The sequence below is a fragment of the Anas acuta genome, chromosome 2 (genome assembly GCF_963932015.1).
Source record: "Anas acuta chromosome 2, bAnaAcu1.1, whole genome shotgun sequence".
Lineage (NCBI taxonomy): Eukaryota > Metazoa > Chordata > Aves > Anseriformes > Anatidae > Anas > Anas acuta.
The window spans coordinates 38793023-38820199 of NC_088980.1; the positions used below are offsets into that span (position 1 = coordinate 38793023).

At 36.3% G+C, this 27177-nt stretch overlaps 2 protein-coding genes across 7 annotated transcripts in view; one reads left to right on the forward strand and one right to left on the reverse strand.

Moving 5' to 3' along the window:
- Positions 1-20256, forward strand: part of KAT2B (lysine acetyltransferase 2B) — a 44309-nt gene extending 24053 nt beyond the window's left edge. The window contains exons 9-19 of one of the 3 annotated variants that reach the window (XM_068674339.1): positions 1499-1635; positions 3049-3257; positions 6259-6385; positions 9497-9607; positions 11304-11447; positions 14286-14400; positions 15157-15193; positions 15465-15528; positions 15622-15706; positions 18239-18428; positions 19674-20256. In XM_068674339.1, coding sequence (XP_068530440.1) covers positions 1499-1635; positions 3049-3257; positions 6259-6385; positions 9497-9607; positions 11304-11447; positions 14286-14400; positions 15157-15193; positions 15465-15528; positions 15622-15706; positions 18239-18428; positions 19674-19677 — 1223 coding nt within the window. In that variant the 3' untranslated portion in view covers positions 19678-20256. Of the gene's footprint in view, positions 1-1498; positions 1636-3048; positions 3258-6258; positions 6386-9496; positions 9608-11303; positions 11448-14285; positions 14401-15156; positions 15194-15464; positions 15529-15621; positions 15707-18238 lie in introns of all 3 variants that reach the window. The other 2 variants (XM_068674338.1, XM_068674340.1) reach the window with 2 other exon arrangements.
- Positions 20257-20292: 36 nt separating this feature from the next.
- SGO1 (shugoshin 1) lies at positions 20293-26630 on the reverse strand. Of its 4 annotated transcripts, none has more exons than XM_068674342.1 (9): positions 26483-26630; positions 25969-26111; positions 25682-25878; positions 25306-25413; positions 25011-25075; positions 24714-24865; positions 23339-24181; positions 22701-22872; positions 20293-22473 (listed from the first exon to the last, which is right to left on the reverse strand). In XM_068674342.1, the coding sequence occupies exons 2-9, from the start codon at positions 26102-26104 to the stop codon at positions 22335-22337; spliced, it is 1812 nt and encodes a 603-aa protein (XP_068530443.1). In that variant the 5' UTR covers positions 26105-26111; positions 26483-26630; the 3' UTR covers positions 20293-22334. The 4 variants fall into 4 exon arrangements, with proteins under 4 accessions (XP_068530443.1, XP_068530444.1, XP_068530445.1 ...); XM_068674343.1 differs by having other exon boundaries at positions 25969-26107; positions 26479-26578; XM_068674344.1 differs by having other exon boundaries at positions 26479-26500.
- Positions 26631-27177: the final 547 nt, after the last annotated feature.

Sequence of the window (27177 nt, forward strand, 5' to 3'; positions counted from 1 at the left end):
GTGAGCATTTGGAAAGTGTTTTGAATGACCCTGTGTACCTGGATTTCCAGAAAGCTTTTGATGAATTACTTAAAATAAATAAGTCTGATAATCTGATTTGAGACAATAAATTAATCTGTTAGGAAAATTAAGAGAAGCTCATTCAAATGAATAATTGTTTAAAAAGTAGAAAATAATAGGAATTAAAGTTTCCACAGTGAAGGGAGGTTAACGATAAAATTATATCACTAAGAAAATACTGCTTGAAAGTGAAAAGGGGAGTGAAAAACCTGATCCTCATGTTCTTAAAGCACTATATCTGTTGCAAAACAGTCTGTACAATATCTGAAAAATAGTGGGCCCTAAATTATCTGGCTGTTTCAGAAAGGAGATCTCAACATTATTTTGGATTTTGCTTAGGAGAAAACTACAAAATAGCTCATGAAGTGCTGTTCACAAACTCAAAATTATGTGTTCTGGCTCTGACAAGGACCAGTAACAGATCTTTAGGGGAAAAAAATGAGGAAAAATGTTACCTTGTAAAGTGATACTCCTGTTTGCTTGCTTTTCTAATACTTGATGGTCTGCTGCTTGGGTAAATCTTGAGCTAGCAGATGTCTTTTTCAGTATTATTGTATCAATTATTCCTTGGTGGATGTTTTTTCACAAATTTGTTTTGTTAGTTGCTTTTGCTATATTACATGTTGGTTTGCAGTTTGTAGTGCAGTTAATAATTAACATGGTATATTTTGATTTGGAAACTTCATATGGATTTTCTAAGTCAAACATGTATGACATGTCAGACTGTATATGCTGCTTGGTTTACAAAAATGGTGGAAAAAAACCTCTATAATGGATACTTAATTCCAGTGAATCACAAAATGGGATTTTGTATTATCTGAAAGTACGTGCTGTAATATGTATTGATCTATGATCTTCCAATGCTAATTTTGCCTGATAGACTATGCATGTTATGCATGTATGGAGTTCAAAGTGTTATCAGTAGCTAGTTATATATTATAACGCTCAAGGTAACAGTAGAAGGATGACACTTTATTAATATAGGGCAGTTTGATGGAAAGGCAAAGGCTTTCTGTATTGTGTGTGCAGCAGTAACATTGATCTTGCGCCAGCATTCATCATAACAAAGAAATAGAGTCTGAAATAACTTATGTATTGCTTAGCCCAGTACTTCTTCACCCATGATGCTTGCCTTGTTTAAGACTTTGAACACCCAGTGCTGTTCAGGTGTTCTGCAGATATGTACTAGCAGACTTCCTGGCATATTAGTATTTAAGATGCAAATTTCTCTCCTACTCATAAAAAAGAACTGTAAATCCTAGCTCCTTATGAGAAAGCAATTAATTAGGAAAGCAATTAACCTTCTACTTATATCTGAGAACATCTAAACTGGTCCACAGTTGTGTTCTGCTTCCTCATTGCTGGTTTCGTGAATACAATGATTAAGCTTTCTGTGACAGTTTGGTCATTTCTAATTTGTCCTGGTTTTGTTTTGTAGGGGAAAAAAGAAAAAATAATGAACCTTATTCTCTGGAGGATTCAAAAAGACCAAGAATTGTAGGAGATATTCCTATTGAGTTAATCAATGAAGTCATGTCAACAATTACAGATCCAGCAGCAATGCTTGGGCCAGAGGTGAGGAATGCAGAGATCTGGTCTGTCTGTAAATGGTCTTTCTTTAGTAAACATTCCATGTGAATAAAACATGAAAAGCTAAAAGTCCACAAAACTTACCATGCTGTCAGTAAGAAAAATACAGACTTTGAGAGGATATGTTTAGGTAAGAAAGAAGTATTGATGAAATGTATCATTAACATGAAGAATAATTCTACATTTTTGTAATGCTTTGTCGCTGTTTTTAAAGAGACTCGGAAACTAGTGATAACGAGCAAGCTGATCCCAGTTTATTCTGTAAGGTACTTTTGTTGCAGGACAATTCTAGAGTATGCTTTTTGTTGTTAATCTTAGATGTAGCTCATCAGACAAGGTAAGTTAGGTTCAGATCTTGCAGAAGAATGAAAGACACCAATTTAAATCTTCTGTTTAGTGTGGGAGAGCCAAGTGAAACAGTTCTTTGCTCTTTCTTCCACAGTTGCTCTTTTTTTCTGCTGGAAGAGAAAAACAGAATTGCGCCATGTACAGAATTGCTTGCTTTTTTTTTTTTTTTTTTTTTTGGCTGGCTTTTCCTCCTTCTGTTCCCTTCGCCAGACTGTTTTGCCAGCAGCTCTTATTTGCCAAGGTTTAGCTAGAGTGTGATGAAGATTTGGATCCACCTACATTTCTTGCTCAAACTATATACCGTGACTTATGGCTCTGCATATTTACAAGTGCTATGCCAGTCTGGATGTTGAGACTGGCAGTGACTAGAAACCCAGCAGACAAACTTTGCTCTAAAAAGTAAACAGTATGTGCATGCAGAGATGTTTTGGCATTCTAAAAGGATCTTGAAAAAAATGTTAAATAAATTGTCTGTATGAATTTAATCTCCATGCAAATATACATATGTAATTGCCAGATATGTTACAACAAGATCAGTAGGAATGAAAATGTTCCTTTTTGTTGTTGTTCTTATGACAGTGGTGTAGGTAGTGGAAAGCTCTGCTAAAATGAAAAGGTAATACTGTGCCTGCACTGCTGTTAAAATCTGTGATTTGCAATATGTGTAGGCAAGTCCATTACTACTTCTGTCCAAGCTAACTAGGCTAAAGAGAATGTGAAGACATAGTAGCATAGGCTTCAACTAGATGAGTTCTCTCCCCCATCAAGGTTTGGAACTTGTTGAGATATAACCATCACTTTTGCTACATAATCTTGAAAAGAAGCTCAAATAAGCCTTTGTATACTGTAGTGAAGACTTTATATCACACTTATTTGGTAGTGTTACTTCTGCTGCTAAAAAAAAGGAAAAGAAAAAGTAATCGTTGGCAGCTCTATTTTTGTAAAAAGATGTCTTGGGAAAAGAGGGGTTTTGTTTGTTCCTTAAGGCTGGTCCACGAGAGGATGTGAAATCTACAAAATGTGATTGTGTTCCTCTTTCATGTTGTATAGACCAACTTCCTCTCAGCACATTCAGCCCGGGATGAGGCAGCGAGACTGGAGGAGCGCAGGGGAGTGATAGAATTCCACGTGGTTGGGAACTCCCTGAACCAGAAGCCAAACAAGAAGATCATGATGTGGCTGGTTGGTTTGCAGAATGTGTTTTCCCATCAGCTGCCTCGAATGCCGAAGGAGTACATCACGCGCTTGGTCTTTGATCCGTGAGTAGCACTGGAGAGGAGTTTTGTGGGTGAGATGGAGAGAGCACAGTGTTTGTTGCAGGCAGCAATGTAGGAACAGGCCAGTCTAGGTGATGTGGAGGGGATCTCTTGCCCTATTACATTTTCCCCACCTCTTCAAGCCACCGTAAGTGGCCAGTCTAGTTGATCCCTAAATACCATTTTGGTGGCTGTATTAATGACAAGCGGTGTGTCATGGAAAGTGGACTCCTACATATGTTGTGCTTATGAACGTTAGATCTGAAAGTCAGAAAATAATTATGGTGTTCATTAGTGGTTTCTGAGTCTATACTAATTTGCCAGACTCTCCATCCTCTGTCTTTTGAGATTGTGAACCAAATGACAGAGAGATTGAAGGCTTTTCAATGAGAAGAATTTAAGGGATTTATGAAAAACATCATTTATGTCAACATGGGAGAAAGATTAGAATCACTTCTCACAAAAGTGGTTTGCTTTTCTATTTATTAGTGCAAACTTCCCGTCTTGCTTTGGGTACAGGTCTACACCACAGGCACTTGAAAAGAGATGCATTGGCTGTAGCAGCATCCACAGGTTGCATGTGGTCCTTCGCCCACCCCAGTGTCCTGATGAATTGTGCTCAAGCAGGAATGGGAAGATTTGCCTCGTGGTTTTTTTTCTTTCTTTTTTTTTTCTTCTGTTTACAACATCCTTTTGCTATTGATTTTAACCGTTTGTAGTCTCAGGACTGTCAGGTATCAATCCTCTTCTTTTTGCTCAACACACTGAGGATCTTTCTTGCCCTGCTGTTTACTTCACCTTCTCTTCACAAGTATCCACTTTTTCACTATTGTGTTTCTTGGAGAGCCTATGACTACTTACTCCCAGCCAGTTTGTTTTCTCAAGATTTCTGAGTGTGAGTGATCCATGTCCAACAATAGCTAAGGTGCCTGCTGTGCTGACTGCAGCTCTTTGCAGCGGAGCATGCCTGTAGGCTCATTGTTGTATGTCGGCAGACACCTCAAGAGGAGCTCTGCCTGAGCTGATCTCAGCCAGCTGCCCAGCCTGGTTGGTGGTAGAGCCAGCCACCAGTGATATCAGCTGCTCTCTCTGTGCCCAATATTGTAGCTGCAGCAGTTAGGAAAACATTTCTGGAACCATTTTCTCTACTTTTAGGCTTGATAGCATTTCCCTCTGCATTACTATCTCAATGCCAACAAACTGCTGCTGCAGGCTCCATGCAGTCCTTGAAGCCTAGTGCTGGGGACTGTTGGCCAGGACTTCAGTCTCCAAGCACAGAAGGGCCTTCTGGGCTCTTCAGACAGAAACAGCATAGTCCTTGTGAGGGCCAGCACCAATCCACATTCTTTTCCCCTCTCCTATGTTGGGGTAAGTGTTGCTCAGCTGTGAGGCAGAGACAGCACTGGGATCTTAGTTTAGGAATCTTATTAGCACTGGGATCTTGAGCAGAGGCAACTGGTCGAAGACGACAGGTTTCCCAATAAATATCAAGACAAATTGTGAAGTAGTGCTGTTGAGTCATGACCTTCTCCCATGTTTCTCTATCTCTTTTATTGGGAAAGACTCTTCCCGTAGGCTGAGAGGAACTACTGGCAATTAAAGCGCTCTTCAGTACAGATATGTCTGGAGAGCAGTTTGTGCTTGAGAAAGAGTTAGGGCATTTTCTTGCTTTAGCAATATCCATATGTGCCTTTGATGAACAGTTGACCCAAAGGAATCAAAGCACATAGCCTGGACACCTTGGAAACCCATTATCTTCCAAGATGTTCAGGGACACATGTTGGAGACCTACACTAAGTAGTGTGTACACACAAACTGGCATCAGGTAGGAGGTACTGGAGTCCAGCAGTTCTCTTCCCAAGTTAATGTGCTTGTTATTTATTACCTATTATTTATTAGTTACTTCTAATTACTTAATTACTGTATTTATTACTGTATCTTATTATTTATTACTTATTATATATATTTTTACATACTATTATACTATTATATATTATAATAATTATATTTTATTATCAGTTGTTAGTGTACTTACTATTGCCTTTGTTCTTATTTCTAAAGTGGCCATCCTTACTGAATCTTACTACATAAAAATTAAAACAGGAAGAAACAAAATTAAAAGCACAAGCCACTATATTGCTGCTTTCATTCCACAGATAAAAAGCACTAAATGAGTACAAAAAGAATGTCTACAGTGTATAAAATCTACTTCAATAGTGGCATACTGTTGAAAATATAACTACTTTTTAGACTACTGTTTTTTGCTGCCAATACCCCCCCAAGATGTCTTCTCTAAATTTGCTGTATTGATTATATAATTTATATGATACCGTGTACTGTGTCTTGAATAAGCTAGATAACAGGTGCCATGTAAATCTTTCCAGACCTTAAAGATGACACTAAAATTCTTGACCCTTGACATAAGAGTTCAGATTGCACGTTGTATCTTTCCTGGTAGTAAGTGTAAGTGCAACAGAAATGGATATTTATTCTGGTCTCGATTCCACTAGGAATGGGTGATTAGAAAAATGAAATATAATTTCTTGCTTGATTAGCTGTGTTAGAAACTGATAGCTTAGCTATACAGACTTCATGCAAGGAAACAAGAATCCCTTAGAAAGGACTTACTGTCCTGTAACTCCATTAATTTCTAATTTAGTCAGGCTAAAAATCATCCTGAGAGCAGCTCAATGGCACAACTGTCAGGAATAGAGTCAATGAAAGCAATGCAACTCATATTTATTGGCGTTTTCCTAGTACCTAGCAGTTCTTGGCAAGGCTAGGGGACCTTGCTACATGAATGATGAATTTTATGGTAAATTCAAAGCGTGATATTAGAATAGAAACTCTTTTTTAGATACAAACAGCTAACTTAAAGGTGGCATATACAATTACAGTATCATCATGGAAAGAAGTGAATCAAGTGTCTGAAAAAAAAGGAGTGTAATGGCACATGATGTACTATGTACATGAATTAAAGGGACTGTTATTTTTGTCTACTCAGGAAACACAAGACCCTTGCATTAATAAAAGATGGTCGTGTTATTGGTGGTATCTGCTTCCGAATGTTCCCCTCCCAAGGATTTACAGAGATCGTTTTCTGTGCTGTGACTTCCAATGAACAAGTTAAGGTAATAATAACTCTCCACTACAGTTTATTAAATACATTTGAGTTCCATTCACCACTGCATATTCTCTGAATTTTGCTAGTCACATTGGATATACTGAGCTACCAAACAGAAGTAGGATTTGAAAGATATAGTGATTTTGAATATACTATGGAAAACCTAAACCAACGTGCAGATTTAGAATCATTACAATAATAGTAGGATTATTTGCTAAGAAATAATACAAATAAAATCTTCCTCAAAACAGAAATAGTGTTAGTCCAAGAACGGGAGAAAAATTATTCACTCCTTTGTCTTCAGCAATTGTCTCTCAGTGTAGAATAACACTTATGGTTGGCTGAAATAAGTACAGTTTGTATGTGGTTGTAATTTATGTTCAGTCATTTTGTTGTGTTACACAACTTCAAAGAAAATGTGATATATCAAAGAAAATAGGTATAGTTATGCATCTCAAAATAAAACCACAGTATTCTGTAGGCCCTTTTTTGAGTCAATTTTACAAAATATTCTCAGTGCTGAGCATTTGCTGTTACGTTGAAAGAATGTAGAGCACTATAAATATATAAGAGATTAAAATCCCTTTCCCTAGGGCTACAGGTAGATCTACTGTAAGTATCTGATGGAGGATTTTGCCTTTAGATGGTGCTGTAGCTACATGTTTTTCAGTTGAAACTGTTACAGCTGAGATGTGGAGTAATTTAGTTTGTAGCACTTGAACAGGTGGAAACTGTGCAAGCCTGTGACAACTTTTAGTTCTTGGGTTATATATGGTTTTATACAACCCTAGTGTTAGAGAGGAACATTCCCATGTACATAGCAGTCACTTGTCATAAAAATATTTGAAGTGTTTTAGCAAATATGAACAATAACAGATCTTGCTTTAGGTATGTTTATTCAATGCTTAAATAATTCGTAAAAGGTATTTTCATTAAATTTAAACAACGAAACATGCTACACAAGTTAAGCTGCCAAAGCTATATTTTGATTCTCAAGGGCTAACTTATCAGATTTTTTGTTCCATTATATTCTGAACCCTCAGAGTGCCTGACTAGGTTGCAGATGCACACATAATGCACAATTTCTTCTGTTACCTTTTGGGTGCCTCACCGTTTGTGAAGTTCAGTTGATTACTTCTGAATTGGCCTTCCCACATACCTTTCTGAGCAAGATGACCCCCACCAGCAGAAAACAGGAAAGAACAACAAAACAAATAAATGTGTGCATCCATGAGTGTCATTGCAAACTCTTGGAAAAAATAAACTCATATTTTAATTTATTTTGAGTCTGGAGCAAGAAATATGGATAAAGTTTTGCTTTATATGTGATCTTTAAAAGTCAAATTGGTTTTGAGAAAGTCTGATATTATGTTGAAAAATTGTTTTAAACTTTACCGTACCTGACTTAGTTTCCCTTTAGAATTGTTAGATTGTTGGCAAGCATTTGTGAGAATGAATAAATCCTGGGAAGGTTGTGGAAATAATAGATCAGCTGAAAATATTTGAGTTAATTGTCATTGTAATTGCTGGAATTTCTTAGAGGTAAAAATATGACATTTGCTGTTAGAGCTTAGCTGTCTTAGAATTACTGAAATAAATTGCAATGGCTCGGGTGTAAATAAAATGTCAGTCTCATACACTGTTCCTTTCATACTGTTGATGAGAAGGGAAGTGAAATGCTTGGATGGTTCAGGTACTTGCATTTAAGGAAAACATTTTTCATTAAAATTTTTCATTCAGACTTCGTCCTCTTTGACTTCTCAAATTTTCAATTAGAAAGCCTCTTCATTGTCTTGAGCACTTCTGAGTTCTAAGAAATGCTGTGCCATTTAACATGTCGTCAGTCATCAAAACACTTCTTTGTATTTGATGCATGATGTCTGCCACTTTAACAAATGAGCCTATGACTGTAAGAACTTCCTCAAATTCAGAAGAACTTATTTTTACACACATGAAGCTTCATTTTGAATATGAGGTCTGAATACCACACCTTCCAGACACTACCTGGATTAACACACTAACTTTGTACCAAGAGTTAGGCTTTTCAAGAACATGTCATTATGAAATTTTTGTACTGATCTTCAGCATTTAACTAACTTGCTTTTATCTGGCTGTTTCCATGTTTGAGGCTATTAAATTATTATTTGGAAGCATGTGTTTTCTAATTTATTTTTCCTGTTTTACATAGAGAAATAAAAATTTCTTCAAGAACGGAGTACACCAAAGCATTCCATGTGTATTTGTATAAATATCCAGTCATTATCCATGATGTTAAAATTTGAATATATGCAAGAACAACACATTATTATGCATTTTCCTGTCTGTTTTACATTTCTTAACACACAACAGAAGGGCAAGACTATAGCTTCCTTGGAACTGTGAATAAAAGGAACCTTTTGTTTACTTTGGGTTGAATGAAAACGGAAGTTATTCTTGTGTACAGTCAGAAGGCATAGCTATTTATTTGATTGTGGACTCACTAATTTTCTGCTGCTTATTATGGTAATAAATTTTTCACAATTTCATTTTATACCCTATGATCCAATCAGATGATGAAATCTTTGAGGCAGAAGCTTTTTCTGCAGGTGCACAGAACTCAGAAAAATAGAGGCCTCATGTCAGAATGGGTTCCCCTAAAAGGAGCCATTCTGACAGTCCCACTGCTTTGCAAATTTGAAGTGATGTGGCAAAGAAAGAATGCCTTGTTATTACAACATACACAGTCTTGTTATTGGTGAAATATGTCTATTAGTAGATGATAACTAAGGAAAAAATTATGCACCTTGAGTTGCACCTCCCAGGACAACATATTGCTTTAGATGCACACTTTACTCCTAGAGAGTGTCTAGGTTTTAGTCTCTTATATTAAAAGTGAATCAGGCAGTAGAAGCTGTGATATTTTTTTCCTTGTTGGGTCACAAAGATACGTTTACAAGGCTGAAAACAGTTTGATCTTGAGTATAGCTTACCATGTTACTTATGATGAAATCTTTAAAACAGGATCTAGAGAAGTACTGCATTTTGAAAACCAGTTTGTAATAATTCTTGGTCTACACTTTCTAATATGTGCAGTCTTCAAAGGCTTCATAATGGCTTTTTGCTCCTATGCTTCACATAGGGTTATGGAACTCACTTAATGAACCATCTGAAGGAGTACCACATCAAACATAACATCCTCAACTTCCTCACATATGCAGATGAATATGCTATTGGCTACTTCAAAAAACAGGTAAGTCAATCTAAGAAATTACTTGGCACAAGAAGTCAACATCTATCAGTGACTGAACTGAACAAATAGATATAGTAAAGTAGTTGATTAAAAATGCATGGTGTGGTTTTAAATGTATATTTTAAATCTGTAAAATGTACTTTGTGTTCATTTTTATAATGATATTGGTATTTAATGCACTTTATTTTGAAGGAATCATCTGAATATAAGAGTATTATATCACTACATGATGTAGCCTACCATTTGTCAAGTCTTAAAAACAGTCAGATACAGATTAGCTGCTTCTTGACTTCATTCACTTTCTTCACTGATTCTAGAAGTATAAAGAAGGACCATACGTACTCTCAACAAACTAGGATTTGCCTGAACTCAGCAGAGTTCAGCAGAAGCATGATGTTCAAGATGTTCATGATGTGCAAGAAAGATTGTGATGTCTAATCTGTGAAATAGTTTTGATAAATAACTAAGCATCAACTATCTAGTCAGAGGATAAAGCAAAGTTGGAGTAAGATTTTTCTCAGAGAGAAAATCTTACAGCAATAGGACTGGAGGCAACAGACACAAGATGGATCGTGGGAAATTCCAACTAGAAATAAGGATTTTTATCCTTACCTTTTATACCATGAGGATGGTGAAATGGAAAATGGTGCCTAGAGAGGTTGTGGAACTTCCATTCTTGGGAAGTTTTCAAAACTGAACACAGACCTGAGCAAGCAAATCTGATGAGACCTGCTCTGACCAGGAGCGGGGCTAGATGACCTCCACAAGTCCCTTCCAGTCTGAGCAATTCTATGATTCTATTCACAAAACTGGTACAATTCATTCTTTACACATTCAACATAAATTTAAGGTTGAGTTTGTAATTCTATTATCATACCTGTGCAGACAGACTCCTTTTCACTTCTGAAATGTCCCTGCAGAAATTTGAAGTTGCTTAGTCTCTGAGTAAAGTCTGAAGCCTCTGATTATAAATGGTGAGGCAGAAAAACTGTTTGTGTTCCTGTTTATTATTATTATTGTTTATTATTATTATTATTAATGAAGGTTTCATAGATACCACTGCAACAGAAGAATAAAAGTGAGAGTCTTACCCTGTATTTTAGTGTCTTGATTAACACTGGTCAGTTTCTTATCCTTTCAACTTAGAATTGTATGAAGACTATAATGTAACTTTGGAATTTTTAATAGGATATGTTGTTTTTTTCCATTTGAAATAGTGAAAGTGAAAATTATATTTATATATATACATTATATACTTTTTTTATATTTTTGTCTGACACTGAAGTTACTGTAATCTTTGGACAAAGGTTTCATTGACTTCAACACTGACTTTTTTGCTTAATGACTTACAGGACTGTCATACTTTAATATTAAAATGCCAAACTTTTGAAAATGTGTCTGCAGTAAAAATCTTTTCCTCCATCTCTTTATCTCCCATACCTTCCTCTTCTTCTTTTATATATGTGTATATATAAGCAATTAACTGTTCTTGTATAAAGTAATTTCCATAAGAAGGTGTTTGCAGCACTGTGACCCTTGATCTGTAACTCTTTCCATCATATTATCTGTATTTTATTTTAATGTTATGATGAATTTAGTTCTAAATCATCATAGCTTTCTAATTAAAAAAAAAAAAAGAAAAAAAAAAAGAAAAAGAAAATGGCATAATAATAACTTAAGTTTATTTCTTCTTTAGGGTTTCTCCAAAGATATTAAAGTACCAAAAGCAAAATATGTTGGCTACATCAAGGATTATGAAGGTGCCACATTAATGGGATGTGAACTAAATCCAAGGATCCCATACACAGAATTTTCTGTTATTATTAAAAAGCAAAAGGAGGTAAAGGCTGAAATGAAGCACTGAACATAATAATCTGTTTAGATGTTTAGAAATATTGTTTAGAAACAGTTTAGCTAGCGTCACATTTTCTCTGTTCTTCTCTTAGGTGTTTAAACATTGGAGTGCATATTTTAAATATGAGAAATACTTTTAATCAAGTCTTAGTGCCATAATTTTGTAGTTTAAGAATTAAATTCTACCTTACTAGCTTGGGGTAAGAAATGTTGAAAAGTAATGATATTTTGAGTAGTATTTAATAGCTAATTTTATTAGTTACAGATAACAGATTTTTTCTGAGACTTAATTTGTTTTGCAGCTTTCTGATATTGTTGACTTCTTCCTGTCCACTGACCCTCTGAATCACAGCTAATGTGGGCTGTCTTTTATTTGTTCTATCATAATTTTTCATATAACAACACAATTTTTCTAGCAAAATAATTAAGACATTTCCATTGTGTTTAGATACCTTCCTATTTAGCTACCTTCTTGGGTATTTAAAGAAATTTGAAATTACAAGTTTAACTTTATTCTTTCAAAGGTTAAAATTCATATTTTTTTTTCTTTCCTGTTAAAATGCTTATTTTAGTCATGGTCCAGTAAAACTACTCGGCCCATGCTAGCACAAAAAAAGTATCTGAGGGCTAGGACCCAATGGAATGGCATGAAGCTGTATCTGTGGAAGTTCACACTGGATATTAGGACAAGATCATGGCACTGAGCTTGCCAGAGTTCAAAAAGTGTTTGGACAATGCTCTTAGAAATATGGTTTAATGTTAAGGTTTTCCTGTGTTGAGCCAGGAGTTGGACTTGATGATTGTGATGGGTCCCTTTCAACTGAGGATGTTCAATGATTTTAGTTTACAAGTGTTTTTTTTTTAAACTCCACTTATTAGGAAGGCTTTAAAACTAAAGCCCATATAGCACAGATCATGATTTTAGCCAATTTTTACCTCTCATTTCTGCTTGGTTGGGTTACTCTTCAGATCCCAGTCGTCTTCCAGATCTATCACCTTCCCTTCAGGGATAGGATGTTGTTGGGGTGGGCACGTAGTGGACTATTAGTCTTTTAAAGTGGCTTGTCTGAGGCACACCTACTGGCGGTGGAAGCATGTAGCTTCCAAAAGTTAGTTTTGAAGTTACAACACATTTTTCACTCTCTTATTTGGTGTGCATTCCATGTTGTCCCAATCAGTTGGAGACATTCTCCTTGGAGATGAAGTGCCTTGATCCTCTGGACATCCCATGTCTACCATTATCAGAAAGCAAGCTGTTATTATACAGTGGTCTATTACTGCCATTGTATCTTCTCTGAGAATAAATATACAGTCCTGTGAATTGTATTTTAGAATTGCTTGTTTGATACTCAAAATACAGATGAGGCTTTATTATTCTTTCTGTTCCAAGGAAACTTAGAAATAGCCCTCATAGTCTGCAGTTTTCTCAATGTTCGCCTTTCTGGTCAAATCAAAAGCAATGAAGATGGTTTGTGGACATACGTAAAGTTTTTAATGTTCCCAATCTGGATTATCGATTGATTTGTTTGGTTGCTGGTATTGGCCAGTACTGGACATTGGACTTTATTAGTCACGTCTCTTTTAAAAATCAAACTTTTAATGGGTTCTAAGCTTTTATTTAAAGAATTAGAGTATATGCCTATGGCTGCTATGGCTGCCATTGGTAACTTTGCCCTGTCTGATTTGTAGCTAATTTACATTCATTCTGAAAAATATGAAAAATCCCTTTATACAAAGCTTTGTGACCTGCTGACTTTTAAATAATTTATGTTACTGACTGAACAGCTCATTTTAATCAGGAAGAGCCAGGAGTTCTTAAATTATAAGATGAGTTTAAGGTGCATTTCACAACTAGTTTGAAGGCATTTTTGTGTTATGCTAGAATGTGGCCGTGGTGCTGCTGTATACTGTAGGCCCTTAATCTGTTACTTCTATTGAAAGTCTGATTTTTTCTTTTCATCTTCTTTGAGAGAATGTACTATGTGTATACGGGTAAAGGTGTTTAACAATAAAAAATATATCCATCTTTACTATTTTCAAAGAAAGAAGTCTCTCAGACTCTGTGGTGGTCTAGACAATTTTGCATTTGTTTACCCAGTTTTAAAGTAAGCAATATTGAAAATGACATGTTCAGGATACACAAAACTTAGGTAGATGTCTAAGTGTATATCAAAAGCACCATCTCAAATTGCTTAAAATTGAGGTAAAGAGATTGCAGAGCCGAACAGAGTTTACCTCAGGACTGGGGAAGCCTTTTCTGTCATTTACAACTAGAGTAGAATATTGGTTACAAAGAGTGGCATCAATTTTGACTTTCTAAAGATAAAATCTTCAGTAAGAGCATCTCTGACTGATATCTAAACAGCTCCTACAGTTATATGGAGGCTTTGAAACCAACAGGTATTTCTAAAACTTCACAATATGAGCATATATTTATTGAAATATGTGCATTCAGTATGTGCCTTGAAACTTCTGACCAGGAGGTGCAGCAGTCCAAAAGTATCAGCTGTTGCAATTAAAGCCAGTTCCCCAAATTGCTTTCAGGAAATTTCCTTCCCTACATCTGCTGGCACCTGCAGCTTGTGATCAGTACAGCAAGCCATGACTGCTTTTCTTCCTGATCTGTGCCTACCTAGGGAGACTTGCTAACCTCACCTACAGAATCGGTGTTTGGCCAGGTAGTTTGCCCCTGTTACCAGCTTGGTATTTATAAGGGACCATAAGTTTGGGATGTGAATGTTTTCCATTACAGTTTTGTTTTAATCCTCTGAGCTGCTTCTGAACAAATCAACTCCTTTGTGTTTTCTCTGCTGCTTTATTACAGATCATTAAAAAGCTCATAGAAAGGAAACAAGCTCAGATTCGAAAAGTTTATCCTGGCCTTTCTTGCTTCAAAGATGGAGTACGACAGATTCCTATAGAAAGCATTCCTGGAATAAGTATGTATCAACCTCTTTTAATGTAGAACAGAAGCAGAACAACCCAAGAAAGGTTAAAAATAGAAATACTAATATAGTCATACATTTCTTTTTGATTAATATGTAGTTGTTTTTTAGTCTGTTAATTTGATACCTATGAAGATTGTTGCATTTCCATCACAAGTACTGTCTTCAGTACTCCTCTAGGCATCCCAGGGTGATGATTCTTTATGTACCTGTGTTTAATTTTATTTACATCAGATCCCTCTTTGATTTGTATCACAATATAGTCATCAATTTCCCTCTGTCATCACTGATGTGCTGCACTCCAGTACAAGGATGTGCTAAACATGGACGTAGAACAGGACAAAACAGAATTAGAACATCGAAGTATCTTCTTTTTTTTTTTTTTTTTTCCTCAGCTGTGTTTTTCTGCAGTTTATTCTGTGTCCCTAGGGAATCAAATGGAATAACCTTGTCATCTTTATTCTTTATAGAGGTTGTGGTACGATACATGTTGAATTACTTTTAAAAATGGGTGTTTCTTATAATAATATTTAGAAACTTTTCTGCAGTCTGGAGGGAGGGCCATGCAGGAAATCGAATGGGGCTGTAAGCTAGATTGTAGTGTTTTTTATTAGGAATAGCTTTTATGAAAACAAACCCATTTTACTTTGTCAATGCTGAAATGGCTTGTATTTTTAGAGCTGCTATAACTCAGTTAATGTTTTGGCCTACTGTAGTTCTCATGTAATCTCTCATGCTGTTGGTATACAGGAGAGACTGGCTGGAAACCAAGTGGAAAAGAAAGAGGGTAAGTGCTGAACAGTGAAAAATGGTGAAGCGGACTTGAGATTCTTTTGAGAAAAGTTGTTAAACAAAGTCATATGAAATTTCCTTCCATCTGTTGGAAAATAGATACACAGTCTGCCATGGATGTGTTCTTAAGTGTTTTGTTTATTTCATATATATTTTTTTTCCATTAAATGCTTGAGTTATGGAATTGCTTTTAGTTAAAATGTATTTCACAGGAATGAAGATGAGGGGTTCAAACTAATCTTTTTTTATTAATATTTTCTTTCAAGTAAAGAGCCCAAGGATCCTGACCAACTTTACAGCACATTAAAAACTATCCTGCAACAAGTGAAGGTGAGTGTTCTGGTTTATCTTCTGTAAAGATTTTTAAATGATTTCTAATATAGAGTTTCCATATTAGATACCTTACTTTTTTCTTTACCAAAGAGCCATCAAAGCGCTTGGCCCTTCATGGAACCCGTGAAGAGAACAGAAGCTCCTGGATATTATGAAGTTATAAGGTTTCCCATGGGTAATTGCATTAACATTTTTTAAGTATAGAGTTTAAAAATCTTTATAACTAGAGACATAGCAGTCAAATTGTAGTCTCATTGTTTTATGTTAAAAGATAAATACTTGCAGCTGGGTAGCTTGCAGCTCTGAAGTGCCAAGAGTACAATGCTGTCATTTGAAAGTTTATGACTAGTGACCTTTGTGAAGCGTTCTTGGTGTATACATGTGAAATCTCAGTATACCCTAGAAAGTCCCTAGTGAGTTCTCAGATGATGTGGTCAGCTCAAACCCTCTGGTATTTAGCTGGTTTATGAGTTGTATGAATATGTGTGGTAACTGGTGATTGCATTAACTACTGGTATGTTAAAAACTCTCTTGGCAAACTTTCAGGAACATCTGAGTGTTTGAATTGCTTTGAAAAATAGATTAAAACTTTCTAAATCACATAAAGAAGACCTTTTCAAAAGTACCAGGGTTTTCTATTTAACCCTTAACAAAGGTCTTGCTTCAATTTAGCTTTAGGAAGAATATTTTATTCAACAGGTTATATGAATTGTATCTTGTAACTTTTATCTTTGTATTTTAGATATGCCAAAGTTGTCTGTATTCTTTTTTTTTCTTTTTTTTTTTTTTTCATACAGCTATTTTTTTCTGCAAGGTTACTTGCTAAGGGAGGTACACAAATGCTGATAGCGTTTTTCTTTGCTTTTGATGTCTGTCATGTAATTTCTATAACAATTCAGTGCTGTTCTGAACAGATACTTGTTTTAATTGGTACTGCATCAGATTTAAAACTGAATCCTGGTGCACCTGCATTGTTTATAAAATACCTCCATCTTTCTGATTGCTTTAAATGTTATTAAAGAAGGAAACACAAGTTCATTGCTGACTTCTGTCAACCTATTTTGTGAAGGAGTGTTCATGTTGCTTTGTATAGACTCCTACCCTGCATATGCCAATTTATGTACTTCATAAAATAGCAGTTGGCTTCCTGTATCCCTGACACAAACGTATTTTCTAGCAATGAAGAAAAAGAATGTTGATTACCATCCCTTGGCAGAGTTTTCTTTCTCTGCTTTCCTGAGCAGAGACTAGATCTAGATGGCAATTTAATCTGAATGTATCTTTCAGTAACCACTGGAAAAAATACAAAGAAATTGCTGCCTGGGTTGATAAATCTGAAGTAGGAATGCTATCTATCCTATTCTGGCTCAAATTTATTACACTGGCTGTGGAGGAAGCAGGTCTCAGTTTAGAATTAAGTTGAGGTCTTTGGGTTTAGTTTTCCTTTATTTCTTTTCCAGCAAAGGAACCTAGCACAACCTGCATGTTGATTGATGATCAACTACTTTCTTTTTGCTCTCACTGCCAGCATACAGATATTGTGAAAAAATCACTCAGACATAATTTCAAATACAAAAACAAACAAACAAAAAACACACTGTATTTAAGTGTTCTTTTGACTGCTTATTTTCAATAAGTACTGTTTTTTTTTTTTTTTTTTTTTTTACTTGTCTATCTGCAATACCAAAGTTGTATGATTGATTTAAGAGGAGGAGCCATACTTTTACTGTAGAGGAGAGTGGTGTAACTGATCAGCCAGGCAATGTCTGCTTTAGGGTGGACTGACCAGCCTTTTTGGTTCAAGACTATGGGCATATAGTTTAGGTGTACGCACCTACATTTCAGACTTAATGGCAGCTGATTAAACCCTTGCTTTTGCAAAAAAAAAAAACTTGCTTTTGCATCACTAGTAAGTGGCAAGTTACATATCATTTAAAGAGCTATCTGAAAGCATTCAGCAAACTTTTTTTTATAAAAACTCCTTTTGTCAGAGGTATTGGAGAGTATCCAGCAAGCTCTTTTGTCAGTATGACAGGGTTTTCTCTATTTTACCAAAGTGAAATCTCTTTTAAAAAAAACAAAACACCTCACAGGAAATAAACAGGACGTCACAATAACTCAATAGACCACTTTTGTAACTGTAGTAAGTTGTAAGGTCCTTTGCACTGGAGGTCTCGTCTCTGCTTCTTAGCAGTACTCGTTGGCAGAAATTCTCTGTTTCAGCTGTTTCTGTACTGCTTGTAGTACAGACAGATGTCTGTTCTCTCCTATGTTCACACAGAAATAAGAATTTTAAGTTAACACATGTTTTGTGATGTCTAAATTCTTAGCTCATATATTCTTCAGGCCTCCTCCAGCAGAGTTCACAGCAGCTTTGCCTCACAAAGCAGTTAGAGGAGAGTTAGGGACACCTGATACCCACAGGAAACTCAAGACAAATATGAGAACAGAAGAGAATGAGTCTTTTCATCTTTTAAAGAAGGAAAAATGAGCTCTACACAAAATCATTTTTACAGTAAAATATTACTTAGTTCCAGGGGCTCAACTGATGTTTTTGAAGCTAAACCAGTGACTAAACCATTAAGGCAATTAGAAATTCTAAACCATGGCTTTGCCATTTTATGTCAAATGACAAATCAATATAAAGGGATATTGCATACAAGAATATTTGAATCAAACGTCGTTAATCTATTTTTTTCCTGTACAGATCTCAAAACAATGAGTGAGCGACTCAAGAATAGGTACTACGTGTCTAAGAAATTATTCATGGCAGACTTGCAGCGAGTCTTTACAAATTGCAGAGAGTACAACCCCCCCGAGAGTGAATACTACAAATGTGCCAATATACTGGAGAAATTCTTCTATACAAAAATTAAAGAAGCTGGATTAATTGACAAGTAACTTTTTTTTTTTTTTTTTTACAACTAATCAGTGTGCCTACATCATGGGCAGAGGAAACCATTATATGTCAGTTGTGGGACTATAACGTTTCAAAAAACTTCTGTTCAATAATTAGCACTTTTAAAAACCCTTTCAGTTTTGCAAACATGTATTATACTGAAGTTACAAAAATTATTTTATTAAAATGCTTTTTAATGTATTTAATTTTTGAATTTTTTGTGTTCCCATTATCATATGTTCATATGTTTACCAGCCACAGCCTCAGAAAAAAAACCCAAAGTATGGGAAATTGCACATGTTTGGGAATATGAAGAAAATTCCAGGGCAATGAATGTTATAGCCTACCTAATGCAGTACCTATTTGAAAAGTTTTACTTTTTTTTTCCAGTAAAAAAGAAAACAGTCAGAAAGAACAACAGTGGGGGGAGGGGAGGGAGCATCTGAAACACTCTTTTCATTATAGAGTCTTTTTATAATATATTATTTTTTAAAATAAAATACTCAGCTGGTTGAGAAGCTGTGAGATAAAAGCAGCCAGTTCTGAAAAAAAATAACCTTTGATAGATGCAAGTTTTTCTATTTCTTTTTTTTTCTTTTTTGATAAATATATAACCTGCAAATTGTAATCTCATAACCACTATTTAAAAAAGTAAAAATATCTGGCTAGATACGTAATGTCATAATGACTTGGCTTATGCAGGACATAAGTACGCAAAATAACTTCAGAGACTCCAATTTAATTATACTAGATTTAATTTTAATTGGTTTAATAAGATTTAGATTTTGATGCACTTCATGATCCACCCCATTTACTACTCTTCACTGATAAATTCTGTAGGTTATTCAACAGTGATAAGACTATTGTACACAAAAGTCAACATATGACAGCTTCTATCCTATATACTTGCTTCTGTGGTAAACTGGATTTTCTACCAAGCTTTATTGTAAATACTTATTAACTGTGATTATTTAGACCCAGGAGCATATTAACATTTTACAATTCATGTTAGCATATCTTCAAGTTGGGCACATTATATATATATATATATATATATATAATATATATATTTTGCTGCTTACACTACATTTTAAGAGGTACACCTAACTTCCTAATGAAGATCATCAGTATAGGCCAAAAAGTTGTCACTTGACGTTTTCTAATTAGAGTTTGTAACTATAACCTATAACTGTTTTTGTGAAAAACAAATTCAATTCTCATTCTTGGTGTTTTATATTTACAGATGATACACTGGTAAAGCTCAATAGTTATAAGGCTGAAAAACAAAACATCCTATGCTGCATCAAGGAATTTATTCCTGCAAAAGGCCTGTGCAATGTTAAGTCATAAATCAATACAGTGAGTAGATGTCGGAAACTACCTGGAAGTAGTAAATGTGGTATATAAGGTATTCAAAAATATTAACACTAGAACTTCAAGTGTTTCACATGAGATTAGTCTGACCTACATTTGGATCTATAACTAAGGTACAGTGAGTTTATTCCTTTTTTAATAGCCAGTACCAGATGCTATGATCCTTTTTTTGTAGATTGGGCCTACAGATGCACCTGTTAAGCTTGGTATCCTGTGAAATTTTGTTATTTTCAAAGTAGATTTTCTTATTGTCTTTCAATCAGATTGTCTCTTCTATATTGAAACATGTTTTCTAATTTAAGAATTAATATTTTCATAGATACTGTGCAATAAAGTTACAGTAGGATATGTGGTTTTGCAAATGCTTTAACAGCTGATGAATTTTACATTTGTAAAATTAATATATTGTATTGGTACAGAATAGTTTTAAATTATATATGTACAAAACCCTACCTTATTTTGGTCTCTTTTTTTTTCCATTAGTCCTTCTATTATACACTCAAATAATTTCACAATGGAGCACAACCAAGCTGTAAGACTGCAATCAATGCATTTTCCACGCACCCTTGAAATTATTCCATAAGTTCATTGGGAGCATTTAACTGACTATGGTGTACCACACTGAGCTGGCAAAGTAGGGAAAGTTGTGAAGATTCCAAACATTGCAAGCAGTCCCATCTTCATGTTAATTGAGCTACAGTGCTGTTTTTCCAGTCTCCTTAACAACTCAAGCAATTCGGGGATTTATCTGTTCAAAAACTTTTTTCCCCCAGCGTCTAAATGCCCTTTGCTTAGTTTTTGTCCACTAGAGCCTTTTATTACCAACATACAGTACACACAAAAGCAAACAGTCTGTTTTGAACTTGTACTTACTTACTGAGATCATTAGCTTACTCAGAGGGTATAATTTTGCATATTGTAATTAAAACCTGCACCTGTCTACTATTTGACAAACAATGATTTTTTTTTTTCTATCGAGTAAGATTTAGTCCTGTGCCATGTCACAAAGTGTACGGTCCAGAGGGCAGAAAGTAGCATTCAAAAAAGGCATAATCTTTTTCTTAGGGACTTTCAGGAGTATTAGTTAACAGATTGGAGCTAGACTCAGAATCCTTCCTACGGTTGTGATTCCTCAAACTTATCCAAAAATAAATGTGTTTGCTTTGGGCTGTTCAGCCTATCACTTTTTTAATGCCTGATAAACAGCTGTTGCAGACATTTGCTAAAAAATAAAACAAAAAACAAACAACACCTGACATTATTATTCTGCTTAAGTTTCGATAATGGCAATTTCAGAATGTCAATGGTAATGTCAAGAACTAGAATTTTAGAGTATCAGTAGGAGGTTAAATCTTAATTCTAGCCTCCAAAGGCTGTTTATTACTGGATGTTCTCGAACTGGAAGTAGATGCAGCTTTTTTTTTTTTTTTTTTAGAATTGCTGATCCAGTCACCTAAAGTTACCAGTGAACCATTACGTTTTTATTATAGAAAAGAGCTCTTACACTTACTGAAGTAGGACAGTCAAAACAAATGAGCAACCTCTATTTCTGTACTTCCCCATTTATTGTGAATGCAGTTTTCCTCTTTCTATGCATCCATTAACACTTCTGTTTCTGAAGTGAAATACAAAGTGCCAGTTTAAGTGCTATGCAACCTTGAAATCTTATTGGAGGGTTTCTAATAGTGTTTTTTCTAGCTCACTGCCAACTGTTTTGTACTAAGTGATATCAGATGTGGCAGGTATTCCTCTTGTAAAGGCACTTGTGCATTAAGTCCAGAATTATGAAGCCCCTAACAGCAAAGAGGTCAAGAACTGTTTGCAGTTTACTTCCTCAGTCCGTACAACTGAGCAATCTTTACACCATTCACAGATAAGTTAACTAGATAGGAGCAAAGCAAGCTAAGTTTATGTTCATAGCTATGCCAGCCAACCTTAATTGATACTTTTGAGAGTCCTAGCTACATAATCAGATTACAACTGACAATCTTGCTTCTAATCATGCTTATACTGTGTAAGATGAGTAGTACCTTGGCTCACAACATGCCCACAGCTGACTCTACTACCAACTATAGAAACCCTGCAAGAAGAACAGCCAATTCTGACTTTCGAATAGAAATGCATTTATTATGAGCTTCAATATGAAACTACAAACATTACATAAATAAGATCTGTACAAACGCGCTTATTAAAAAAAAGTTAGATCTTCAGTGCCTGAAGTTCACCTGTGCCAGCCAGTCAGATGAAGTCAAATTTCACTCACCCATCTTTTCCATCATGTTTCTGATAAAATCATAAATTTAGGATGTAGGAATGTTTCCTCCCCAAAGAGTTTACCTGGGGTAACTGAGGTGATTCCATTTAATGTCATGTCTCGTATGTCATTAAAAACAAAGTTATTGGATTAAAACCAAAAAACACTTCGTTCTATACTCTCACTAGATAACTAGACATAATTGCATAGTATAATAGTTTCTTGGATGAAAAAAGATTTCCTTTGTTCATAATTCTGTGAGCATGACAAGAAATCTCAACAACCAACAAATTTCTCATTGTATTTTGATAGAGATCTCTTCCTAATAGAGCATCTTTTAGGATCTTTTTTCTGCTTGAAAATTGGAGAATTCAGGAAATGCACATCTGTAAATGGATCTCCTCTTCTAAGTTTCCTGTAAAAAAAAAAAAAAAAAAGCAGCACATAAGATCCCTCCTTTATTAAAAACATTATCTTTTAAGTAGTAAATTCAATGTTTCAATGTCACACAAACTATTTCACTACTACTAATCAGGACTTCTCTTCTAATGTTTTAATAAGAACTTCCAGTATTTAAGTAATCCTTTCAAATCCCTCATTTGATCATGAACTTTATATCAAACTGGGAAGTGAGACACCTACCCTGAAATACTTGGTTCTTTATAGCTCCTAATCAGAGTACAGCTACGCTTGTGTTTTGGAGATGGTGGTCTTTCACCTTCAGGGACAATAGGTGCACTCCCAGTGCTAGGGAGTGATGAAGCAGTATTGGTAACATCACAGAGATGAGCACGAGGCAGCTCAGAAGATTGCTCTGGAAAAAAAAAAAAAAGAAAAGTGAGGCATACTATATCAATAGTTGCTCAAGACAACTCAGACAAACATGTCCTAAAAGGGAATGTCAATGAATGTACTAGATATGAAGCAACTCTCAGCTATAATTATTATCTCCATCTTTTCATTTCTTTCAAATTATACTTTTGATCTCGCTTCTCCCCCAGCTTCAATACATCTTGAAACACATCTGAAATACAGTATTGGCTAATTGTTGAGCAGTTTCTTAAAATAAATAAATAAATCTTTAATTCCTGCTTCTGTTGTGAGGAAAAAAAGATGGTCAGAATGAACTAAACAAATTTTTTAATACATAGAAACAGCATAATGCTGCAAAAAGAAAAATGAAGAAAGCCTACCCCCCTACAAAAAACAAACAAACAAAAAAAAAAACACCACAATGATTTATATAAATGAAATCATTACAGAACACTTTCTATACTTACTAACAGACTTGTCACTTGATTTAGTGCTTGCAGTCTCTTTTTCATTGTAGAGTTTCTGATCACGCTGTACCAAACATCTTTTAGACCTTGGCCTTACAGGGACTGGTGACATATCTGTCTTGTCCGTTGAGCTTTTCCTTTTTTTGGATTTCTTCTTATAAGGTACATAAAGGCTATCATCTAAATCTTCTTCACTATCACTTGACTTGATGGTATTAGTTTCAGATGAATTTTCTTTGTCATCCACAACATCATCTGTGTCATTGACCTTATTTTGTCGAAAAGGTGTAACATGGACACTCTCTTCAAAATTAAAGTCATAAGCATCATTGGAGCCACCCAAGAAGTCCAGTTTTACTTTGGAATTCTCTTTACCCTGTCTTTTCTTTTGTCTTGGTCTGCAAGTATTTTTAGTCCCTTCCACTTTTGCCTTCTGATGCTTCTCTCTTACTAGTTGAGAGGCTTCTCTGCTTTTATATTTATGTTGCTTAAGATCAGCACCGCTTTCTGAATTGACTTTTGCAGTTTCAGAATCCAACTGCCTCAACACCAGCTCAGAATCTACCTCATTTACGTGAGAAATATCTGAATTTATGTCTTTTACAGTACACGTATATAGACTTTCAAGTCCAATTTCATCCTGTTTAGAAGGCATTCTTGTTGAATCAAGTGCTTCCAAGGAGCCCAAGACACCCATGCGAAGTTCATCTTGATTTCTCGTCTTTGAACAGCGACGCCTGGTGGACACATTTTTTGGTAACATGGTACTAAATCCATCTCCATTTGAAGAATCACTTTCCAGCTCTGACACTATGTTGTCCACATCAAAATCAGATGTTTGCCCTTGTAATTGAAAGGGAAACCATATTAATGATGAGTAATAATAACTTGTAGAATTTTTCCAAGTTCTAAACGTGCCAAAAATTAAGACCATCTTAGAATTTTCTCCAGAGATTTGATAAGTGATGTTTACTACAGCCTCCAGACAGAAAGCAGTTATACTACACTACACCAAGATTTTCCTTTAAACTGTTTTGTTTGGAGAGGTTATCCCCAGGTCATTTATTTTAGGAGTTTTAATCTGTTAACAGTTGTTAATTTCTTAAATAACGCATGACTCAGGATTAATTTACCCCGATCAACAATTTGGTAGATAAATGAAACTAGATTGCATTACATTTTCAAATTGCTCCCCTATTGTTATGAGTCTTCATTCAAAAGATTTGCCAATTGCCAATATTAATACCTAAGCTTTACAACAAATGAAAATGATTTCACAATTACTCCAAAAGCAGTAATTCTGCTTTAAACTTACATTTACACAATTTTCCCCTTTTTCTGAATAAAATAACGTCAGATGCTTTCATCTAATTACCTTTGTCTAGAATTATTTTGACTGAAGAAATGGCATTGCCAGGTAACTGATGAGTATCTGTCACAGAATGAGCCGGCTCGTTTGTTTCACTATCAGCCATCATTCTACTTGGAAGTACCTGATCATCTCCATCAGCACACTGTGGAAGCTCTCTAAAGAAAATACCAAAGGTGGTATTTACTGAATAGCAATATACTTTATAACAATATGAACTACTTCTATTACACTGTATTTCTGTAATAAGTTTACTGTAACAGGATTTTCAAATATAAATACATATCCGCAAAAGATACTTACACAGAACTTATTTTTCTTATGACACTGGAATTATTTTCAAGCACTGAAGAAAGCACTCTCTGGTTCTGTCAAGAAAATAAGTCTTACTGTAACTAAACAGCTGAAACAAGCTTGAACCATACCCACATCTTAGACAATAGACCAGTTACACACAGAAGGGCCAGAGAGACCCTTTGCTGCTTTCATTTGTTTAGTGGCTGGCTAACACAAAACGCAGTGAAATCTCACATGCTCAGCTCCATCAAAACAGTAATAATGACCCCAATCATACAAATAGAGAGCAAAAGGTACTTACTACACCACCTATGGCACAGAAGTCTTTTGCTGGGCCAAGGAGATCAACTGACTCCAGTAAGTTCTTAGAAACTTTTGAGATTATCTCACTCAAGGCTGACAGTTTAGTCTAATGAACAACAACAAAAAAAAAAAAGCCCACAACATTGTTGCTGTTAAATTTAGGTATTAACTACCAATGTAATATACTCTCACCAATATTATGAATAACTATAGGTAACTGTATCAGAAGACACCTCTACTAGGTATCTTCAGCGTTGATTAAAAAAAAAAGTTAATTTTTATGAAACACTTAAGTTCATAAAGATATCATTGGAATATCTGGTGCAAATTCTAATGGTCAGCTTCACAGAATTATAAAATACCATTAAAAATACCTCAACAAGTTCTTGTGCTTGCTTGAAATAAAGATTTCTTTGCAAGGCAAACATCTGAAACTTCAGATCTTGATACTCTTTCCTTAAATGAAGAATGGTAGTTTGGGCATCCCTCAGTTTGAGCTTTTCCTCTTGCAAAGCCTGAGCCAGAGCTTTGTTGTTTGCTTGGATGCTCTTCAATTGCACAGAGCTGTTGGCTACAAGGGAACAGTGTGTATTTCAACATGGTTAAAAAAATAAATAAATAAAAGAGAAAAACTATGAATTAGGATATTCAAGCATCTTACTTGGTCTTTTGCACTTTATAGTCGTGATCTGGCTAGTTTTACCCAACCTTATCCATTTCTGATTTCTCTTCTCTTTCATCCGTTCTTTTATGTCGCTCAGGCTGTCTTTGAAGGGCTTTTTCAAGCGTTCAGCCATCTTCTACCTTTAAAAACATAAAGGGCAACGAGCTCTCTCATTAAGCCAGTGCTCCGCAGCGCTCCCCAACGCCAACAGAAAAGGCAGGGAGAAATACAAATAAAACTTGAGGCGTTTTTAATCAACACGCACACATCAGAGCCCCAGAGTTGCGAAGGGCACCCAGAAGTGCCCCTTTGCCACCCGCTTTGGGCTGCGTGCCCACCGCCACGACGCCCCTCCGGCCTGGGAGCCGCACGATGCCCGCTCTGAGGCCGGCTGCGGGGAGCCTCAGCGCCTCAGAACCGGCCCCAGGGGGACGGGACGGGGGCCGAGGTGCCGGGCAGGGACCCCACACGCTCCCCCCGTTCCCCTCAGCGGAGGCCGCGCCCCACTTGCCTGAGCCCGGCGCCAGCCGCCGCCGCCGCCCGCCCGCTGTGTGACGGGAGCAGCCCCGCGCGCGACCCGACCGTTAACGCCGCAGTTCAAACTGCAGCGCCGCGCTCTCCCATTGGCCGACGAGGCCGCTCGAAGCTCCGCCCCCTCCCTCCCGCGGCTCGCGCAGCCGTTGCGGCCGCTGGCGCTGTGGCGGCTCGCGCCCGCTGTGGCCGCTGAGGGGCGCTCGGCGCTGAGGCGGCGGCGCTGCCCCGCGGGGTTGGGCTTCAACGGGGGCGGAACGCGAGGTGTTTATTAAACAGCAAAGCTAGGGGGGAAAGCTAGCGTCAGAGCTGTGCGTTTTACTTAAAGAAACTGGCTCTTGCACGTATTTTGCGCTCGCTGTGAGGTGAGCCCCTCCCAGGCTTCCTGGGTCATGGTCCCCATCCCGAACACCACAGATCAAAATGAAAGTACCATAAGGGCTGCTGAGGAAAACCTCTTCTCAAAGACTTGTTTTATGAAACGAGCTGTTCAAAAACACCGTCGATAAGATGGAAACCACCATAACATGAGGTTTATGTGGGGAAAGGCCGTTAAACATAGCACAAAGTCTGCGCTAGGCTAGCGGCCTGACCCGGATAGCAGCCTTCGCTAGGGAGCATCAGGCTTGAAGCCAGGTACGGGGATATATCACTTCTCCTGATCCACCTGATCAG

Bases quoted from the DNA above. Each gene is read 5' to 3' on its own strand.
- SGO1 (XM_068674342.1), bottom strand. From the start codon at position 26,104: ATGGCTGAACGCTTGAAAAAGCCCTTCAAAGACAGCCTGAGCGACATA. The intron at 22,873-23,338 runs GTAAGTATAGAA...TTTTTTTTCCAG, and splicing joins ATCAAGTGACAAGTCTGTTA to AGCAATCTTCTGAGCTGCCT. The intron at 22,474-22,700 runs GTAGGTGTCTCA...TTTTTTTTACAG, and splicing joins AAAGAACCAAGTATTTCAGG to GAAACTTAGAAGAGGAGATC.